At 42.3% G+C, this 22,842-nt stretch overlaps 1 protein-coding gene across 2 annotated transcripts; it reads left to right on the top strand.

Annotated features, from left to right (window-relative positions):
* The first annotated feature begins 1,505 nt into the window (after nt 1-1,505).
* On the top strand, nt 1,506-16,389 carry taz (tafazzin). 2 transcript variants are annotated; one of them, XM_036532367.1, is made up of 11 exons: nt 1,506-1,582; nt 2,578-2,714; nt 3,147-3,275; nt 3,623-3,668; nt 4,369-4,454; nt 5,444-5,524; nt 5,780-5,821; nt 9,616-9,678; nt 10,022-10,074; nt 10,327-10,404; nt 15,117-16,389. In XM_036532367.1, exons 2-11 carry the CDS (start codon nt 2,606-2,608, stop codon nt 15,219-15,221), a joined length of 792 nt encoding a protein of 263 aa, XP_036388260.1. In that variant the 5' UTR covers nt 1,506-1,582; nt 2,578-2,605; the 3' UTR covers nt 15,222-16,389. The 2 variants fall into 2 exon arrangements, with proteins under 2 accessions (XP_036388260.1, XP_036388259.1); XM_036532366.1 differs by having other exon boundaries at nt 1,511-1,530.
* The last annotated feature ends 6,453 nt before the right edge of the window (nt 16,390-22,842 follow it).

The following is a 22,842-nucleotide window of genomic DNA, read 5'->3' as shown; positions in this document are numbered from 1 at the left end:
AGTTTCATGTGAAATATAAATCCCAACTTATAAACAGTTATCAGCTAAAATACTTTTTGGTATTTACAGCGCCCCCTAGAGGCAAAATACCACCAAATTTCGTATGCATCCCCCCAATGGGGTCCCAAGTCCATGTACGAAGTTTGTTTTTGATATGTGAAGGCGTTGCAGATATATGAGCTCACTTCCTGTTTGGCGGCTTCGCTGCTGATTTTGATTGGCTGTGTCAGGCGAATGTTCACAAAAATGAAAAATCCATTTGATAACTTTTGTTAGGATTGGTCTGAAGATCACGTGTGCCAAATTTTCTGAAGATTGGAGAAAATTTGTGACCTGTGAAACTTTTTTCGTGTTTTCAAAAAAATCCAACATGGCGGAAAATCCAATGTGGCCAAAATTGACGTCATAGGGTGCGTTGAGGTCGGCTTGACCCAAGGAATCCAACATTATCTCATTTTTGAATATCGGACAAACCGTTCAAAAGTTACATGTGTAAACGCAGGTCCAACTTTAACCTGTTGGTGGCGCTAGAGCGCTCGTGGTGCAGATATAAAACTTGGTCAAAAGAATCAGGGGAGGGTCCTGGATCAGTGTGCCAAATAAATATTCTGTTCCCCATTTTTCTTGAAATTGTCAATATTCATTGTCCAGTTTTCTTTTTTTGGCCATTTTTATGGTAGCTACCAGTGGCATCATAAGGTCTGATCATACGGGGCTATAACCCCAAATATTTTAAGCCTAGCCCTGAATATTGTCGCCCTGAAAAACAAGGTCTTTATAGCAAAACAATAGACTGTGTAACAGAGCGGAACTTGACTTGCAGCGTCTGAAGGTGTGATAATAGCCTATTTATTTATTATAAAGGTAGATAGGCCTATAACCTAACCAACCTACCGATGCCAATCTCCCTTCAAAAAAAAAAAAAAATAGACAAACCCCAGGCAAACTTGACTTAGCCCCTGATCTTTTCAATAGGCTAGCTAGAAAAGCCCCTGTTAGCTACCTTTGAAAAGGCAGCTCTACGTTGTTTGTATTGTAGGCAAATTCTCTGATAAAAGCGTGAGTGGAGCACGGTAGCACCTCCTGCATTTCAACTTTGTATTGTCACAGAAAATTTAAACACCAGAGCAGGGGCCACATTAAATTGATTGTCAGAAATTATTGGCGGGCCGGATTAAAAGTCGTGGAGGTCCGTGTCTGTCCCGCGGGCCTTGATATTGACATATGTGTTATAAACTGATGTCATTTGTCTTAGAATAATATAAGGATAGAAGAACGTAAATAAACAATTTCCTTGCATTATAGTAATTGTCTGTTTTGTTTCTTTTGATGTACGACCCCCAATGGAACATTCAGTATTCCAACATTGGAATGAGGCATCTTATTGAATTACAGTTTAGCTCTGTCCTCACTTTTTTTTTTCTTTTTGACCCAAATGGCGTTCCATAATCAAAACAAGAGAGGAGAAGCAAAACTACAGTTCCCACAAGCCAAATCGAGCAGAAGCTTCCTTCCGGCAGCTCACAGAAGGTGATTTTTCCTGCTTTGAATTGCTGTCTTTACAGTCTATTTAAAACAAACGGTAATAAACTGCCGTTATTCATGCTGAACTGCACATTCGATTAACCACATTCCAAACAAGTTCTGTCTAAAAATTAGATCGCTAAATTGGAAAATAGATTAATTAAATATAGCTATGTAACCCAGCTTGCTTGCTAGTTAGATGGCTAGTATTAGATTCGAGCAAAGTTTAAAAAAAAAACAGCGAACATGATATGCTAAAAAAAACTGAGGGTTGCATGTCTCAGTAATTCTTCGGTTTTTGCTGGGTTTTGTGGCCAGCTGTTTAACCGCGCATGTGTTAACTAGCTATTGGTGTCATTTCGTGTCATTTCCAGAGAATACTGAGATAACTAGGAGGAAGTCATAAAACGAATCACTTTCTTTGATTGTATCGAACTACCGTGTGCCTTTCAAACAACTTTCACAAAGCTAGTGAAAGAGGTTACTGTTACAGATGTTGTCATTGCCTGCTCGCTGTATAACTAGTTAGCATATAATGAAAGTAACATTCGCAAAGCACATTGCTAGCTCACGATGTTGCTAGTTTTGTGCAGTTAATTGCTTTACTTTCCCCTCAGTGTTCTGACCGCAATGCTGTTTCTTTACTGCTAATCAGCAAAGTGATCATTTGAACTCTGTGTATTTTGAACTGTCGCCTTCTATAAAAAAGGTTTTTTTTCATCAGAGAAACTCAAAGCGCTAGTTGCTTAACTGCAAGTGCCGTATGGGCTACGTCCGCATTTTTTTTTCATGGGAAGACCGCTTTACAAACTGTCGGTCTTTCTCAGACATGTGATTTTTCAGAATGTGCTGCACTTAATTTGGAAATGTAGCATGTCCTAGTCCTAGCGTATTTAGTTGCATTATGACATTCTAATGATGCAGCTAAAAGCTACATTACACTGGACACTACGTCTTCTTATTATGGTGTGATAATGACCATCATACTACAGTGATGTATATCAGTTGAAAGTCTTTGCTGTTGCTCCTTTGTAATACGGAAACTCATTTCAGCCTGCATGAGTTGAACCCTGTGGTAGTGATGCCCTTGGAGGTGAAATGGCCATTCCCACAGCGCCCCAGCCTGGGCTGGAGACTCTCAAGTTCCCTGGTCATGGGGATGGTGGGGTCCTACAGCTACTTCTGGACCAGTGAGTCTACCTGAGCTCTCTCACTTCTTTCTCCATAAAGACAATAGGCAATCCCATCACTACAGCAGACCATTGAGAGGGAGATCTGGAAATCTACTCGTAACAATATTTGCGGTTGTGGAAATCTCTGACAGTAACAATAAATTATATACAAAAGGAGGATATACTTGCAACACAGTGAAAATATATTGGGTGTAATGTAACATGATTAGAAGAGCATTTATATAATCATGCAGTAGGCACAGTGGGTTTCTTGTACCCAGCAGCGGCTGTTTTTTATATGCCAGTTCTCTGTGTTAAACTTTCATTGAATGACATTAACTGTCTTGATTCTCTTTCTCTCTCTCCATCCTCTGTCTGTACTCTCACCTCTCCCCTTGCTCTGTCTCTCCACCTCTCTCCCTGTTCTCCTTGTCCTCTAAACTCATGCAGAGTACTTAAACTGTATGACAGTGCACAACCAGGAAGTCCTGCTGGAGCTCATTGATGAGCGACCCCCTGACACGCCCCTCATCACCCTGTCCAATCACCAGTCGTGCATGGATGACCCACACATCTGGGGTGCGGCACTCATCCAATCCAATTCCAGCAACCTTATGTGTCACTTTTGCCTATATTCCACCCTGCACCACAGACTATACCTGTGCTACACAAGCAGAAATATCCTTAAGTAATGGCTAATACCTGAAGATGCAGTTGGACAGCAATGGAAATTATTTTAGCCTGCAAGGCAGAAGAGCCAGTTTCCAAAAGTAAATTTGCTACAGTGCATTTGGAGTAGTTCCGAATACTTCTTAGGTCAGTGGCCATTCCCTGTTACATTTCCTGCAGTTGTCGGTTTGGAGCAGGTCTCCCGCAGCACTCCCTTACTGACAGGATCTTGCTCTCGGTCCTGTTTTTGTCCCTAGGCATTCTCAAGTTGCGGCACCTCTGGAAATTCAACAAGATGAGGTGGTGAGTAAGGGTGTAGCATGTGCTCTGGAAGCCACCGATCTTAAAGCATGCTGTTCTTGTGTGATTTTGCACAGTGTATCACTAGATTTGGACACCTTCAAGGGGCGGGACTTACTCCAGTCTAAACTGTAAATTGTAAAAAGGCTGTCTGGCAGGCATTATTTTTTGTCTAGTGGTAATATGATCTGCTGCTGCTTCATCGGTATAGAGGCATCTGGCATGCCCTGTCATGGTTTTCCAGAAGTTTGCCAATACACAGTAATGCCATGTTAAGCTGTGTGCGGCCTCCACAGCCTAACCGAAATAATGAGTGCTCCATCCTGGTGTCAGGAACAAGAAGCCGAGCAGCAAAATGAGTGAAGGGGCCAGTGTGTCAGTGTGCTGGCACGAGGTCACCAGAGCTGGTTGATTGTGACACTTTATTATGGAACGCTGTTAATTCCGAAGGCAGGTAATTCCATCCCAACAGCCATGCACAAGTCCTGGTTGTTCACTGAATATAAAATAGTCAGCTGATAACTGAATGCTGTGGTTATTCAATGTCATTGTTTTTGAATGTTGTGATTACTTAATGCTGTTCTGCATGTTGTGACTGCTTAATGTTATTCTGGATGGTGTGATTAATGAATGTTGTTTTGGATGGTGTGATTACTGAATGTTGTGATTACTGAATGCTGTTCTGGATGCTGTGTCCCTGCAGGACTCCTGCTGCCTCTGACATCTGCTTCACCAGGGAGCTTCACTCTCGCTTCTTCAGCCGGGGGAAGTGTGTACCCGTGTGTCGAGGTGTGCCACCCTCCTTTTCACCTCCCTCTCCACCTTTAAACCTCAACTCCTTTTTTACCTGTAAACCTCACTGGCCTGGCCACCCCTAAACCTCACCTGCTTCTTCAACTCTAAACCCCACCTGTCTGTAAACATCACCTGCGTCTCCACCCCTAAACCTCACCTGCTTCTTCACCTTTAAACCCCACCTGCCTGTATACTTCACTTGTCTATCCACCCCTAAACCCCAGCTGTCTCTCCACTTGTAAAGCTCACCTGCTTCTTCACCTCTAAACCTCATCTGCCTGTAAACCCCACCTCCCTTTCCACCTCTGAAACCCACATGCTTCCAAACTGCCTATCTCTCTGCCTGTCTTCCTTATGCCTCTCTAAACCTCACCTATGTTTTAGCCTCTGTCCCCTTCATGTGTCTTTCACTTTCATCTGTCTGTTTCATCTTGGTGTGCTGTAGACATATTCACAACATGTACAAAATTTGTATGGAAAAATCTTTTTTTATTAAAAAATGGTATTTTAACACCAAAAACAGAAATGTAGCATCAACATATCAGCATCTGATTAGCCTAATATTAGAACAATACACCTTTAAAGACCAGTGACACTGGACTTCATGTCTTATTTGAGTATTAATACCAGACATCTGTCTTAACAGGATGGTAATCATTAACATTTGTGCATTAATATTTTCACCAGCAATCCTGTGTATTTGAATGCTTCTGTATGTGTATAATGTATGTTTGGGAATTAGGTTGATGAACTGTAATGAAAGCATCACATGCTTCCCTAAGCTCCTCTGTCTCTTGTTCAATCACAGCACTTCTGGTTGAGTTCCCATGCTGCAGGTCGTACATCTTGTACAAATGCATTGTGGAAGGGAGATCCTGTGGAAGCCAAGCATGCTGTGTCATTTCCCAGGCTGAGTGTGTGACGTTGGCTGCCAGCAAAACAGTGCTGTGACGATTAAACTTCCCATGGTGTCTCTACTTTAGGAGATGGAGTGTATCAGAAAGGCATGGATTTCATCCTGGAAAAACTAAATGCTGGGGAGTGGGTGCACATATTTCCTGAAGGTAGGACTGTACTCAGCACTACACAGCTATTATACAGCTATTACACAGCATTACACAGTGCATCGACTATGCAGTGTTAGGCAGAGTACGGCTATTACACAATGTTACGCAGAGTACAGATATTACACAATGTTTCCAAAAGAGTTACTTTAGTTTTGTAATGTACACATTATGATATTGTAGCTCACCCTGGAAAAGTCTGAGATAAATATTAATAAATGGTATAATGAAAAAATCATATGCTTACCTCCCTAGGAAAAGTCAACATGACCCAGGAGTTTATCAGATTAAAATGGGGTAAGTTTGTTTTAAAATACCTGCTTGAGGGGAGTGTGCTGTAAAACACCTGTTCTAGGGGTACGTTGAGGTGTTTGCCTATAATGGAAGGTTGAGTACTATGGCCCAGATTTGATCCCAGCTGCGTCAGCAGCCAATGATGACTGGGAGCCCAAAGTGGAGGAGCAAACTGGGGAGGCCAGATGGGGTAGGGCCTTAGTCCACTCCATTGCTCATCAGTGACTCCCGCTGGTCATTTGGATACCTGCAGTCTGCATGCATAAACCTTTTTATGAGGTGTTTTTCTCCAGTTCATGTCTGCTCAGATTGGCACGGTGTTTAAAGAAGCTGTGCTTGGCATCACTGTTACGGCTAACCTAACAATAAAACCCAGCGCGTTGTTGCAAGGAAACGTAACCAGTGTTTATTAAGCAATTCAAAAGTAACACTGTAGTCAACAGAAAACATAACCAAGGAAAAACAGAACCAGACCAAAGGAAAACCGTAACCCTGGCAGGGAGGTAAAGGGGTTCCTCGCACCTACCCACAGTGCGACCCCAGGGCTGTGGACGGCAGGAGCACCCCACTGTTCCTGATGGGTGGCTGCGCATTCAAAGAGCACCAGGTCCCATTCCATACCGTAAAGAAAAGAAAAACATGCAGCTACACAGCTACAGAACCACTAATACATGAACAAAGGGAAAAAAAGAAAACCTAAAGGAAATAACAAAACAAAACAAAGCCAAAACAAAACAAAACACTGGAGCTGGAGTGGTGCGTCCGCCTTTAGAGAGAGATGACAGCTCTCTGCCGCGATCATTTAAACTTTAGGCTCCATCCACCTCGCTGCATCCACCTGTCACCTAACGTCTGCAAAACAGGGAGGAGACAGGAGCAAGGGGAGCGGTGCGTAACACCCCCACCCCAAAACAATGAATAAATCGTAAAGGGATTTCTACCCTACATCTAGCAATATAATGACTTTTCTTTTACTTATACAAATATAACAAATATGTTTATACATGCAAGCAAGCCATGAAAAAGAACGAAACACAAGACAGTGGTACTCACCCAGTGGGAAATACACCGGCGAACGAAAAAAGATAAAGGTATCATAGGCCGCCATACAGCCAACCTGGACATAAGGCATTGATTTATTCATTGATGCACCCGCGAAAGGGCATCAGCTAGCAGATTGTCTTTGCCGCAAATATGGATAATGTGTAGGTCAAAAGCCTGCAAACGCAAACTTCACCGCATAAGTCTCTGGTTGTTATTTCTCATGCGATGGAGAAAAACCAGCGGGTTATGGTCTGTAAAAACAACCAAGGGGTGAGACGATGAGCTCACATACACCTCAAAATGCTGAAGCATGAGCATCAAAGCCAGAGTCTCCTTCTCAATAGTAGAGTAGCCTCTCTGGTGTCGATAAAATTTTCGAGAAAAATAACAAACGGGATGGTTGACGCCCTGGGAGTCCTCTTGAAGTAAAACAGCACCTGCACCCGCGTTGCTTGCGTCTACAGCTAGTTTGAAGGGGAGTGAAAAATCAGGAGCAGCAAGAACCGGGGTACTGACCAGAAGGGCCTTCACACGCTCAAACGCTGATTGGCATATTTGGGAGTGAGAGCACATGCTTGCCTGTGCACTCCTGGATTGTTAGCAGAGGGCTGTGATGAACAGCCTGATAAAATTCGGAGAAAAGGGGGAAAAAAGCATTGGGCATTCAGAATAAAAAAAAAACACCCACTCTGGAATTGTAATTTAACTGATTATTAAGTGAAAAGATGCAATTTTTGATGTGTTTTTTTGATGTGATAAAAATAACTTGTTGGGGATATTACAGTTTCTGTTGTAGTTTCTGTGTTAGATTAAATACATAAAGGGTGTTAAAATGGGCTATTATGAAATCAACAGCTCTGCTGATTCACTTTCAGTTGGTGTTAAAGTGCTGTGTGATTATGGATGGAGGCTCACAGTGACTCTAGAGCAGGGGTCGGCAACCTTTTTGACATGAATTGCCAGTTTGAAGTTTGATGTTTAATTAGTGTGCCATATCAACATTGAATTTACCATTAGGCCTGCACGATATGAGGAAAATCTGCGATGTGCGATAACATTGTTCAATATTGAAATGATGATATGACTTGCCATAAATAAACAAATACGGAAGTGTGCATATTAGTTATACAGTTCTTCTCTTTCTGCTTTAATATTGTACGCTGCTAGAATAGACCCCAAACATTGAATAGCCTATGCCCACTGAATAAAGAAATGAAATAAATTATTTCAAACATTCTTTTATTGAACAAATTACACATGAATGCCCAACCAATTAAACAGAACATTCATTTCTTATAATGTCTTATTTAAATTAAAGTTTAATTTCCGCTGATCCCTTTAAAATATTTTCTTCTAAACCAGAGGTGCCCTGATTTCCTATGAAGGGCCAAAAATTAATCTGGATGGAGGGCCAGGGGCCAAAAATAAATGTTGATGTTATGTGAAATTACATTAAAATGTAATATATTTTATAGAAAATTAACATTCTAAATCTAAAATAAAATTTCAAAATAATTAAAACACTATTCTTTAATCTGCTTAACAGTAATTTTATTAATTTGCAGCGATGATTGTCAAAAACATAAAAATCCATATGCTTTTTGGCAGCATAAACATATTTAAAAGGAAAGACACCTTTCTGACAGAAAGTGCATGCAACTCAAGGTGCTTTAGAAAATTAAGATGAAAACAGCTGTATTGTCCACCTTTGTAATCAAGAGTGGAAATTTGACTTCAGTTTGAAAAATTGACAAAAATATAAAGTTAAACATCATAGTGACAACACTGAATAACAAATCAATATTGGATATTAAATTTACATTGAGCAACGTTTAAGTTACACATCATCACAGAATGTCCCCATATGGTAGCTAATGAGCCACAATATCAAAACGAAAATGAGCTTCTCATTCACAGGGTCACTTGGAACGATTTGGTAATTTCGTTTTATAGTAACGTTGGCTAACTAATAAGACCAACAACATATTATTGGACGAAAACACAACAGAATCCGTTAAACCCAGGCTGCCAGGTTTGGCATAATTATTTTGCCTAATTGGTAGTGATTTCGCACTGACTTGTGTGACTGAAATGACATTAGTTTGGTTTCCTTACTTAGATCGCGTCAACAAGCATTTTAGCCATCAATTTCAACACTCGTTCCTGCACAGAAATAGCCACAGAAGAACGTGGCGGCGGGAGCTAACTGAAAGCTATGAGAAGCTTAATAATGCTAATGAAAACATAATGAACCATGTAACATAACACGCGTGCTACATAACATAAAAAATAAGTTACGTGCGAAAGGGTTAAAAAAATAATTAATTAAAAATCTTCTCTCGCGCGCTTATCGCCAGCGTGCCAATGATTACGCTTCCGCGTGCCAATGGTGGCACGCGTGCCCAAGGTTGCCGACCCCTGCTCTAGAGTGGCAGCGGTCTCTACTGCTGCCAGTCATGCTAGATTAAGAGTAATCTTTGGTCTGCTGTCTCTGTCAGATAATATGCCATTAGCCTCCCTGAGTCACATACATGTGTGTTTTTGAAAATAACCTGCTCATTGGAACTGGGGTTTCTGTCCAACATGTAGAATTGTCAGTGGCATTGCAAAGTGTGGGTTTTTTTGGCAGTTTTGTCTTTGTAATTCTGCAGATTGAGAGTAGTTTGTGTTATTTACTGGGGTAATGTGTACTTGTTTTTTCCAGCACTGTGAATGTAGATTACTTGTTTAATATATGTCTGTTCTTACTTCAGGAGTTGGGCGATTGATAGCCGACTGTTCACTCAACCCCATAATACTGCCTCTGTGGCATGTAGGTGAGTCAGCCACACATTTTCATTAAAGTGAGACAAGCGGTGGTTTGGTATTAGAGTACATTTGTACATATAAGGTTATAGTGGTGTTTTACTCTGGAATTCCGTCTTCAGCCCACCTGAAACCCCTCTAACTGGACAGGACCAGCTGTGCATCCTGCTCTGATGAACAGAGCATCCTGCTGTTACACTCTCATTCTTTTTGGATGAACACTGCTGTTTACACTCTCATTATCCTTGGATGAACACTGCTGTTACACTCTCATTCTTCTTGGATGAACACTGCTGTTACACTCATTTTCCTCTGACTGACACTGCTGTTACAGTCTCATTCACTCTGTTGTAGGAATGAATGATGTCCTTCCCAATAAATCCCCATACATCCCCAGGGCTGGACAGGTGAGGCAGTCCAAAAAGGAAGTCCCCTTCACTTTGTTTTCTTACAAAAAAAATTTTTTTTTTTGTGAAACTGGACCTCCATAGATGTTGGTTTGACTTTTAGCTCGTCACCTGCTGTTATAAAATTGTTATTGTAGAACTGCAATTGGAAAAGTCCTGTGAGTTACTATACTGGCATAAGAATTGCACAGCAGTTGCAGTCCTACGACCTTTCCTGTGTGTACGTCTCATGTTTGAATCTTTCTTTTTCAGAAAATAACTGTGTTGGTGGGGAAGCCATTTACCGTCAGACACCTGGTGGACACACTGAGATCTGAGAACAGGAATCAAGTGAGATTTTCATATGATCCAGTGTCTGTTTCTCACTCTTTTCACCCTTCTTCTCTCACTCTCTTCCCTTGGAGGCCTGATAGAAATCCAAATATTCATTTCTAAATATACAGTACTGGTCAAAAGTTTGGACACACCTGATTAAGATAATTGGAAACATGCATGCAAAGACATTTTGATCTAAAGACTTGTGCTTAAATGCTTGAAATTTGTTTCTTAGACAAATATAAACAGTGAAATTGATGCCTATGTATATTTAAAATATAAGATTATTTCATAGTTTTGTCTTTACTATTATTCTAAAATGTGGGAAATAGTAAAAATAAAGAAAGGCATGTCCAAACTTTTGACTGGTACTATATATCCAGCAAAAGCAGACATTTGTGTTTAGTCAGTTTAGCATTGATTATCTGTCAATTCCTGATTGAAGCACTAAACAAGAAGTGTAAAAACAGGTTACATTTAATCAATGTACGCATGAAATCGTATAAATCATACATGAATCATCAGTAGGTGAAACCTGATGTGAAAACACAAATAAATAACCAGTAATATAATGATGAAGTAAGAAAACTCAAGCACACTTCCCAGGCCTCTGTCCTTCAATTGGTTGTGAAAAAACAGGTTGTGAAGAAGCTTCTGGACTTACACAAAGTCCTATCAGCACAGGTGCTGTGGTCACAGAACTCCCTATAGAGTGAAACTGATAAATGTTGATTTAATCTGGCAGAATGTAAGACTTGTGGTGCCTGCCTCTACTGGTGCGTTTCCACCAAGCAGTATAGTACAGTTCGGTACAGTACGGTACACAATTATTTGTGTTTCCATCATCAAAAGTTGCAAACCGTACCAAAATAAGCGTACTGTACTGGTTTTTGGTACCCTTCTGTTGGGGTACCAAGCACGGTGGTACGGTTTGTAAAGGATGGAGCTACACCCAGTGCCGTCTGTTGATTGGTCAACAGAGTCATCACTTCCGTGCAACAACGTGATATACAAAGGGCTGTTAATGCGTTAATGCTCGTTCGCGATTAATCTGGAAACTTTAACGCGTTAATGTTGTAACGCAAATTAATCATATTTTCAAGTTTGACCGCAACTCCCTTCCGTAATTCCAGTGAGGTTATTTACCTGACTGAATTACTGAAAGGCGTGGCAAATGCAGATTGAACGGGCTGAACGGCAAATTTCGTTGGTGTGATTAGCCGTTTAGCGCATATGCTAAAACTGGTGCGATTAGAACAGTAGATTGGTGAAATTCTAGGTAATTTTGGCTTTGAGGAAACAGCGATTTAACTCTGAAAATATAGCAAATGCTAAATGAAATCTATAAGAAACTTAATAACGCAAATGAAAACATAACAAACCATATAAGGTAACACGCGTGCTATATACCATAACAAATAAATTACATGCGAAAGGGTTAAAACGAAATTTGCCGTTTAGCACATCTGCATTTGCCACGCCTTTCAGTAATTCAGCCAGGTAAATATCCATGCTGTAATTACGGAAGGAAGTTACGGTCAAACTTGATAATATGATTAATTTGCGTTAAAACATTAACGCTTCCAGAGTTTAGAGTAAAGTTTCCAGATTAATCGCGAACAAGCGTTAACACCTTAATGTTGACAGCCCTAATAAACACAAAATTCCATCAACCGTCTCTGCTTTGTCTTGTTCTTTGCGTGCTTTTATGATGTCACGCTACTTACCTAGCTGACGCAGCAATCGCCATCCAGCATACGCCCCACCTATTAAGTAGGGTACGGTTGGCAGTGGAGACCAGAGTCCTGCACGGGTCCAATTTTGAAAACCCGCGCCTGCCCGCACCCACAAAACTCAGTACCAGACCCGACCCGTCACCCGTCATTATATCAAAGTCAAACCCGCATCCGCCCGGACCCGTTAATATTAGACCCCCGACCCGACCCGTATCCGCGATGAATCACACATAGGCTAAAGTTATTCCAATTAAAGGTTTTTATTTTACCATCTCAGCTTTTATTTAACTTCTCAACTTACACATTTTATTTTGACCAAAACATTTTGCATTAAATCTAGGCTAATGAACAATAGCCTAGTGTGCTTTCTTTTGGTAAGGTCTACCCAAATAATAATTCAAAAAAAAAAAAATAACCAACCTGTTCTGGCAATCACCAACAATATTCCTATACACCTATGCTGACATTTACTTTCACTTGAGGTTACTGTGCAGAAAAAGGATATCATCTACAGTCCCAGATTTAAGATGAGTTCTCCGTTCTTCAATCACAAATCCAGCCGAGGAAAAATCTCTCTCACTGGCACCGCTCGATGCTGGGATGGCGAGTACATTCCGCGCAATCACTGCCAGGTTGGGAAATATTTTAGCATGCTCCTTCCACCACAACAAAACATCGAAACGATCCCCCTTGGGTGTCTTGAACTCGATGTATGCTGTGACCTCGTCTTCGGGGAGCGCAGTGTCATCGCTGGAGTCCTCCACGTCGGACAAATGATCAGCTGCTGGAGCAGGACGGGGTCTCTTCGCTGGTGGGCCCGCCGAGCTGGGGCCAGATTTTAGAGGCCTTTCATGTTTCTCCTCAAGTTCTGTTTAAAATAAATAAATAAATAAATTTAGCTAAAATTACTCGCTTGCCACAATACAATTTTAAAGGCAAATGATATGTTAGTCTGATTAAGTTATAGGCTTACCTTTCACGAGACGTCGTGCTTCGCTGTGAACGCTCATCACTTCACCTTGGTCTGCAAGCAGCTTCGGGCTTTTCAACTTTGAATGCAAGAACATTGCCAGCTTGTGCAGGAGATGCAGCTCAAATTTCTCAGTCAGAACCATGAGGCATTTTTCTTTAAGCGATGACAATGTCAAACTGTCAGTGGAAGACGGCTGAAGGTGACGTCTGAGGCGCTCCAACCACACTGCAGTCAAGTGAATGGTCAGAGTTTTGGATGCTTCCAGGGCTTTGGTAGCTTCCTTGAATCGTGCCAAAAACCCCACAATGTCACTCAAAGTCTCAGTGCTTATGCAGCTCAGACGGTGTTCTTTCCCTCGTTCCTCTAGAAGAGCATGGATGGCCTCGTACTGGCTGCTAATAGAGTCCAGCATCGTATGAAGGGAGTTCCAGCACGTCTCAACGGATGCTTTCAGTGTTTTTTCCAGACGATTCTGGAGATGTGTCTGCTTAAAGTAAGTCACAAGCAACTTAGCAGACTCAATGAGACCAGATACTTCTTCGCCAAATAAATCATTTTCAGCAGGTTTCCCAAGTGTGGTATGCAACACTGTGTTCAAGATATGTGCGGCGCAATTTAGCCTTGTGACTGTGCGGAGGGCTGCAACAATGTTTGCACCTCTGTCAGTAACATACACCAGCTTGGAAAAGAACTCATCCAGTTCTTGTGACTGTGCGGAGGGCCGCAACAATGTTTGCACCTCTGTCAGTAACATACACCAGCTTGGAAAAGAACTCATCCAGTTCTTGTGACTGTGCGGAGGGCCGCAACAATGTTTGCACCTCTGTCAGTAACATACACCAGCTTGGAAAAGAACTCATCCAGATTGAATTTACGTAATGATTGCATGATGGCTGGTCTGAGGTTGTCAGCTGTTTTACGTAAATTACTGTCCCATTCAGCTGTGCAAAGGACTCGTTCCTGCAGCTCCCAATTGCTGTTAACATAATGTATTGTCACACAAAGATGTCAAATTTTTCGGAAATCATCTGTCCACAAATCCAGCGTCACAGCCACGTTGCTCTCGGTCATCTGCATCCTCAACTCCGGAATAATGCTTTGCCTGATATCCTCGTCATATTTTGTGAGCCTGCGGGAGACAGTGGTTGGATCAGACAGAAGCTGGTGCGCGTCCACAAGGCCAGCTCGTGCCCCAATCTCAATTAGGCCCTGCGCCAGTTCAAAAAATCCATTGCCGCACACAGTCTCAAATGATCTAATGTCCTGGCACACAAATTTCACGGTTAAGTGTGTTATAGCCTCTTTGTCCTCCCGTTTTGGAGGTTTGTAGCCTTTGGAAAAGTACCTGTCAATTGCAGCACTGGCAACACTTGGGCTCCTGCAGATCTCAATGTGTTTCCTTAAAGAGGACGTGCCCAGCCTGCGGCTATCAAACGCCAAAATTTTTTTGCAGGTTTTACAAGCGGCAAAGCCAGTGACAATGTTATTTTCTTGGTCCTTTATTAGACCAAATTTTTTCCAAACCTCAGATGTAGCTTTACAAGACTCGTTTTCAACGATTTTATATGTTCCACTAGCCAACTTATCTCTAACTGCATTCACATTCATGTCTCCAAGTATGAGATAACGTCAAAGAAATCACTGTCGCATGGGTGACGTAAGGGTCAAAGGTTGCATCATTGACTTTTGCCATCAAACACATTGCGGCTTGATAATAGTGATTTAGATGTTGAAATACTGCACATCGTTGTCATTTCTGTTTTATTTTGGAATACTAAAATACTGTTTTGGTTCTCACCCACTACCCGCCCGTGCCCATACCCGTGAATTTAAATGAAAGAAAAATCCACCCGTTTTAGCAACTTTTATGTGGGTACCCGACTCGGTGCAGGACTCTGGTGGAGACACAAGCTGTACCAGGGTTTACCTTACCAAACCGTTACGTAACGAACCAAACTGCACTGTACTGCTTGGTGGAAATGCACCATACCTGTAGCCTTATGTCTTCGCATCTGCAGGTAGAGATGAGGAAAGCCCTGACCGACTTCATCCAGGGGGAGTTCCGCAACTTGAAAACCCAGGCGGAGGCCCTTCATCAGCGGATAAAGACCACTGAGCGATAGCCAGGCTCCCCTGCTGAGGCCTGTGCTTCTCCCCAGAGGAGAGGGGACTGTGTAAAGTGCAAAAGAGCCAAAACTTGGACATGCCGAACTTCAGAACTCACAAATAACAGTCAGCTGAGACTGACGACTTTCGAACCCCAGTGGATCACAGACATAGGGAGTTAGAGTCGCAGTAAACCCAGGCTGTTTGTGAGGATGCTGAACGTTGTTGCCTCAGGGGAATCTGCCCAGCGACAACTGAGAGTCCATTTCACGTCTACGCCAGAGCTAAGGGGTAACGTCAGCACTCGAGGAAAAACAGCCTCCTGCTATCTACACCACACATCTTAGTCATCACATGGTTTTAAAGCAGCAACAAGTGTAACGCAAGTTTTTATAGGATATTTTCACCTCACTGACTGCTCATGCCTCCATTACCACAGAAGTGCAGCTGACTGTTAGCCATTTGAATGAAACGTTCTGAACACAAAAGTGCTCACATTCATGTGTTTATTTTGAGTTTGATTATAATGAGGGGTGTAGGTTCAACTAAGTGATGGACTACATTTAAATTTGTTTTTGGCTTGATTGCTTGCTCCAGATTTCCTAGAAGTACCCACCTGTATGAAATGAGGATATTACTTGATGCATGCAAGATTTAACAAAATATTTTTTGTTTTCGTCAATCAATAGAATGCATTCGAATTGAATGTCAACTGAACATGCGTCAGTTGGATTTCAAGCAAGTGAAGAAGACATGCTGTGAAAAAATGTTAAGCTTAACGTTTACTTAGCCAAATTATGTTATCCTTCTTTCTGTAAACATTACCTGAACTGTGTTAAGCACAACGAAGGTAATCAGCCTAGAACTTGGGAAAAACAGGGAGCCACTGAGTTGTGGGATCCATCTCATCAGCTGTGAGCTGTGACTGAAGCCACAGTTTTTTCTACTGTGTATTGGTAATGCTATGCACCCCTCCTTTAATTTAACTGCCATTTTTCTGTATTGTGTATATGAAGTATTTTGTCACCAAATGTTTTACTTGATGAGTTATACATGCAGGCAACAATCCTGTAATATATGATGTAATTTATTAGCTACCAACAGAAATACATTTGCCTGCTGGGAATCAAAGCTGTGACTTGTTTCACTCTTTGTGTGAATCAATAAAGTATTGATTTTCTATCATCCCCATTCCATGTGTTGTTTTATTTACAGAAACATCTTTGAATGACAGTGTGGATGGAAGGTCTTTAGGTCAGCATATGATGTAATGTTCACAGCGTTCTGACTGACCTTCTGCCTCATCACATTGGTGTGAAATAGTCATTCTGAACTTACAGCAGAAATGGATGCAAACACATTATACCAGATAGCACTCCAAGAGTCCAGCCTCACTTAAAAAATAATCTTAATTACAGCTAAGCTTGGGTTCTTCACATTCACATGTGCAGTTCAATTATGCTGCTAATGTAGTGCTACGGTATACAGAATAATGCATACAGTGTATACAGTATACTGAGAGTATACTGAGTGACAGTATTCTCAACAATACATGAGTAATATATGAGTAGTGTAATGTACCCAGGAGTGATACAATCTACAGAGTAATGTAGCGTAAAAAAATTTTTGGGTGTCACTTCCAGCAATTAGCAGTTATTGGGTCACATGTATCAACGGTGCGTACGCACTAAAATCGTGCTGAGCACTTTTCTACACAGATAGAAAGATACTTCCTGGGAAAACATGCGTACCTCTGCTCATGGTCTCGAGGTGGCGTACGCATAAAATTTGTAATTTGCAGATTGGCGACACCAAGAGGAACTAACGGTGATGCAAGTAAACGAGTCTTGTGTCAATCATTGATGAGTGTTATTGCGCCAGGATGAAGTGACTGAGGGGGCAGTTAAAAATGGCGAGGGGGCAAATCTTTTTATTGTGGGAGTGAACGTTAAATGCATTCACGTGCACATAATCTCAGGCTCAGATTTATGAAGACAATCAGGCATACGTGGTGTTTGACAACTCTGACGAAAAACCGCCGTACACAAATCATGAGATTGTGCGTACACATAGTCCTACAGCAAGTTGTACACAAAGATTGATACATATGGCCCATTCTGTTGCCCTTTAATGAGTATTCAAACAGAAATGGATACCTCCCTGTAAGAGCATGCGCAAAATTTAGCCAGCTAATCTGAGAGAGATGTGAGCACACAGACCCTGTCCCAGCAATGCCAAATCCCTGGATCCGACACAGAAAGGCCTCGCAAAATAGTGCTACCTGCTGTGTAAAACAACAGCACCCAGCCCTGTTCTGGGAAACATGTAAAAGGCGGGGAAGGCATAAGAAGACGTAGTGGGAATAATCATATCCCTCTTTAAGGAATAGTTGGGTTTAGCCAATCAATCCCTCTCTGATTTTTAAACAAGTATTTCCCCACTGTACTTAATTCATACCTGTCAACACTTCCGTTTTTCCCGGGAGTCTCCCGTATTTCACACCCATCTCCCGCCCCCTCCCATTTTGTTATTTCTCCCGGGAAAATCCCGTAATTTGTATGGCCCAAACCTCGTTATGAATATTCACATCAATATATTATTCCAAGGTTGTCCTGTTGCCAGCTCTTGTATGAAACGCATCATACAAATTGCAGCCCATTTGTGACCTAAACCTGGCAACCTACAACCCAGTTGCGCTGTTGATATCTGCGCGGGAAGTTGAATCAAGCATCGCTGGTAGAAATGGGAGGAGAAGACTCAGGTGGTGCACCGGCGAAAATAACAAAATATACATGTAAATTTAACAACAGCTGGACGGAAGAATTTAATTTCATATCTTGAAGCCATATCGACAATGCCTACGCCTTTTGCTAAGTGTGTCGCACTGATTTTAATATCGGAAACGGTGGGAAAAATGACGTTACTCAGCACATTAAATCACAACGGCACAATCGCGCAGCGGAGGCACAGAAGGGCACACCGGCCATTTCGACCTTCCTCACTAACGGACGGACGTTCCATGTTGCATGTTCCAGTGCTACATTACATGCACCACAGTGTTCAACTGTGCAGTGTTTCTGTTTCAGTAATAAAATTTGTAATAATAAAAACAAATTAAAAGAAACATGAATAAACATGAATAAGTCACGTTATTATGTATTTATTTAGTGTATTTAGCCTGCCTCTGCCACTATCCAGCACCACCACCACCCAACGCCCCCCGCCGCCGCCGCTCAGAGGTATCCCGGATTTTGGTACCCAAATCCAATTATCCTATAGGCATGCTGAAATCCCTCCACTGGCTTCCTGTCGCTGCCAGGATCAGATTCAAGACCCTGACCCTCGCCTTCTCTGCAGTCAACAGGACAGCCCCTGCCTACCTCCAAGAACTCATCCAGCCCTACACACCAGCCCGACCCCTGCGCTCAGCAGCAACTGGACGCCTCGCTCCTTGCATGGTCAAGGCAGGAGGTGCTCGCTCTGCCAAACATCGGCGTTTCACCTACATCGCTCCCCAGTGGTGGAACGAACTCCCGGTCTCGCTACGGACAGCTTCTTCACCTCAGTCCTTCAGACGGGGCCTGAAGACGCACCTCTTCAGACTCTACCTGGACTGACCCAGCACACAATTGCTGCCCCCCGCCCATCAGTGCTGTCGTAAATTGCTGTGCTTTTTAAATTGTGCTTTTAAATTTGTCTCTTGTTGCCGCCTTTACCCTGACGCTCATTGCGCCGTTTGAAGTTGTTGAAGTCCGCCGTTTGAAAGTGTATCGTATTAGTTGCCCTATAGGCTGTAATTGTACAAATCTAATAGTACTGTGTCCTCAAGCAGACGCTGCTCTCAGCTGAGAACTGTCTCATTGTGGAACTGTACACATCCTGTCCCCGTACTGTCGCTATACTTGCTGTATGTACTTTTGTAAGTCGCTTTGGATAAAAGCGTCTGCTAAATAAATAAATGTAAATGTAAATGTAAATGCTGGCCCCTGCATAGACCAGTACTTCACTGTGTTACTGTAGGAGACTCTACCTTGATTGTGTTAGTATAGCAGGCTGTATCTGACTGTGTTACTACAGAGCAGATTGTACCTCACAGAGTCATTTAAAGCGATCTACAATGCGTTGGTGCTTTCGATGATGGTGGTGGTGGCAGGGCACAGTCGAGTCTAGTGACTGTAAGGGTACTTGCGCCAAACTTTGTTTTTCTTCATTTGTTTAAGAATTGTAACTTACCTTATCAACTGCAGCCATTTCCTCTTCTCCTTCTCATCGCAAGGAAAGCGGTAGAATGACAATTGAATAGTTTTTTTGGACTCAGATCTATTAAAACAACTAGGGACACATTTTTCTCCACCCAAAACAACAAGGCTGCCACATGATGGCACTTGTCTCTGCCGATTGCGCACTTGCAGGTTCTGTACCTCACTGACTGACCCTTGAACCTATATTGAAAACCATTTAACCCTAACCCCAACACTTTTAAAAGACATTGTCAGTGCTGTGTTTATATTAGCCTAACGATACTTCTGTACAGTGTGCGAAATATCCGGTAGCAATCGGGGTCCCCCCTACCCATACCTGCTAACATTTAGGTTTCAAAATACGGGAGGTTTTTTCGGCGGGGGTGGGGGGGAGGTTGGATAGTAAATACATAAGTAAATAAATAATTGTATGTAGTGTGTGGATTGTGTGTGTAGATTGTGTTTCATTGATGATCTGGTAACTTCAGACAAACATACAAAATTTACGGATCCATGTATGACGATTATTCAAAATAAAGTTTGCCATGCAAATTACGGGAGTTTCCCGGGAGAAACACCTGCGCACGTCTTTTGACCACAACTTTTTAGTCATTGCAATGAAAAGCAAATACATTATTTTGTGTTTATTTTTCATACAAAGTGGGATGTAATGTCAGCCTTATGTTGGAGACAATGTAGAAATTTGCTGTGATTTCAAAACCGGATTAGCCTACCCGACAACGCTTTGTCGCACAGAGGAACATCTAGTATCATCGGAAAGGGAAAATTCTGCTGTTTATTTTGATATGCAGTACGTTGAAGCGATAGCTGTCCCTAGGGACTTCGTGACTTATTCAACCGAGAAACAGGGGTGTGAACATGAGTAAAGAAATTAGTAAAGATATTACTTTGCAGCAGTTTGATCTGTCTTCATAACGTGATTACTTCGGTATGTACAAATATGTGACTAGCACCATCATGACAAAGCTCCGTTTCCGCTCTTTCTTGTGACGTGTGTTCCATGTTTAGGGGCGGTTTTGATTTGGAGGCCCCAGGCAAAGACCAACGTGAAGCCCTTCTCCATTTTGCTTAACGCAATCACAGCTAGTGAACAAAACTATTTGGAGGCAGCCAGTGATGTACTGGCCATTGGGCATACCAGGACAAATCCCGGTGGGTGGCATAGGTGGGCCGGTGGACCGTCAAAAAATCCATAAAGTTTTTACCATCCCTGTCTGTCTCTTTACCGGCCCTCTCTGTGTGCCTGTCATCTGATGAAATGGTTCATGGAGTCTGTTTCTGGTCATTTTGTAGGGCTCTGGCAGTGCTCCTCCTGTTCCTCCTTGCACAAAGGAGCAGATACCGGTCCTGCTGCTGGGTTGTTGCCCTTCTACGGCCCTGTCCAGCTCTCCTTGTGTAATGGCCCGTCTCCTGGTATCTCCTCCACTCTCTGGAGAATGTGCTGGGAGATACAGCAAACCTCCTTGCGACAGCACGTATGGATGTGCCATACTGGAAAAGCTGGACTACCTGTGCAACCTGAATGGGCTGCAGGTACTGCCTTATGCTACCGGGAGTGACAAGAGCACTAGCAAAATGCAAAACTTGAGAAAAATCAGTCAGGAAAGATCAGCAGAGAGAAATGGTCTGTGGCCACCACCTGGAAAACCATTCCCTTTTGGGGGCTGTCTTGCTTGTTGCCTCTCCTGTCCACCTGTTGTCACTTTCATTTGCACCAAAACAGGTGATTTTGATTCACAATCAGACAGAGAGCAGCAGATTTGTATGGGGCCTTTTTTTAATAATTTCAATTCTGTCCTGATCTGTCAATTTATCTGGCCACAACATGGGGTCTTCACTAATGATTGCAGTCTCACTCACAGATTTGCTGCTCTCACTGGTGCTGCTCAGGTCGCTCTGTGATGGTGGTGGTGCAATTGCTGCTGCTGGATGCTGAGCTGGTCCAGGCGGGTGTCTGGTTTGTGGTGGGCTGCTGCTGTCTGTCGGTGTGACCTCTGACATTTTCCTCCCACACTGTAGCTGGTTCACTGCAACCAGCAGAGGCACTAACGCTAGAAGTTGTAGGTGCTGTGGGTGCACAACAGGCTGAGGCAGCAGTACGGCTGCTAACGTTAGCTAGCTCAGCTTCTTCAACTAACGTTACACCTGTTGTAACGTCAGCTACTTGTTGCTCCTCCATCGTGGCTGTTTTATTAAAGAATTTTGTCAGTTTAGGCAAGCTTTCCTTAAACTGGGCATCTTCTTTCTTCCTCTTTCGCTTCTCAAATCCACTTTGAAAACGCTTCATCGCTTCACAAAGATAGTGACTGTCTGTCTCTGACAGTAACTCAAATTGCTACATCATTTGATTTGGTGCAAATGCAAAGGTATAAATACTAAATAATAAATACTGTATTTGCAAATATAGATATTTAATTGGATAGGCCCACATTTACATGTAGACAGATTTATTTTTACCTATTACAGATTATCATTCGTTTGGAGAGACAAGAAAGGAAAAATGTTTTAGAATTAAAAAAAGGAAATACAAATTCATGAGGCCCTTTGGCAGATGAGGCCCCAAACAATTGCCTACCTATGCCTTATGTTAAAACCACCTATGTCTATATTTATGCAATAGTTCATGAGTAATTCAAATTCAATTCAAAGAGTAATGGGTGTGGAGATGGATGCAGAGCTGTATGCAGATTGTAACTATTAAATTTGATGTAAATTCAAAATTATTTTTCTCACCAACACTTTGTTGCATAGACAAGCAACTAGCATCATTAGCGATGAATACATGAGCAATTCACCCGAGAAGAAGGGATGTGAATTTGGACGCAGGCTGCGTCTGTCGGGCTTTAAGGGTTGACATTTGAGGGTTTCAGGGGTCTCAAGTGTCAATCAAGGACCCCCGAGACCCCTGGATTTCACACCCTGCTTCTGTAGCTAGCCAGGGGGTGGCAGATCCATTATATGTCAACTAGCCTAACTTCACTAACCCTCCAAAACCTGGCTGGTACATTTTTAGTTTTTCATCTTCATTTACGTCCCAAGTTATAGCAGTCCTGTACATTTTTGGTTTTTAGAAATACCTCAGCCAGAACATGGCATATTATCTTTAGATGTCAACTAGCTAACTAGCTTACTGCTAACTTCTAACTCACCCCAACCTCCTAAATCCTCTTTTTTATGGATGCCTGAACTCTACCCTTGATTATACCACCTGGCAGAACAGCTACACTATTGGAATTGAAACAATTTAGACCCTTTTAACCCTCAATGGTGCCTCACTAAAGAAGGAAGTGATCGTGAAAAGTTTGTTTGCTTTTGGGATCTGAAGGAACGTTTGGACCCGGAAATGGCTATTACGTCACGTGTGGCATCAGACTTA

The sequence above is a fragment of the Megalops cyprinoides genome, chromosome 6 (genome assembly GCF_013368585.1).
Source record: "Megalops cyprinoides isolate fMegCyp1 chromosome 6, fMegCyp1.pri, whole genome shotgun sequence".
NCBI lineage: Eukaryota > Metazoa > Chordata > Actinopteri > Elopiformes > Megalopidae > Megalops > Megalops cyprinoides.
Note: the sequence above shows the minus strand (reverse complement) of the source record. Positions and strands in the feature narration are given on the sequence as shown.

Bases quoted from the DNA above. Each gene is read 5' to 3' on its own strand.
- taz (XM_036532367.1), top strand. From the start codon at position 2,606: ATGCCCTTGGAGGTGAAATGGCCATTCCCACAGCGCCCCAGCCTGGGC. The intron at 3,276-3,622 runs GTGCGGCACTCA...TTTTGTCCCTAG, and splicing joins GGATGACCCACACATCTGGG to GCATTCTCAAGTTGCGGCAC. The intron at 10,075-10,326 runs GTGAGGCAGTCC...TTTCTTTTTCAG, and splicing joins ACATCCCCAGGGCTGGACAG to AAAATAACTGTGTTGGTGGG.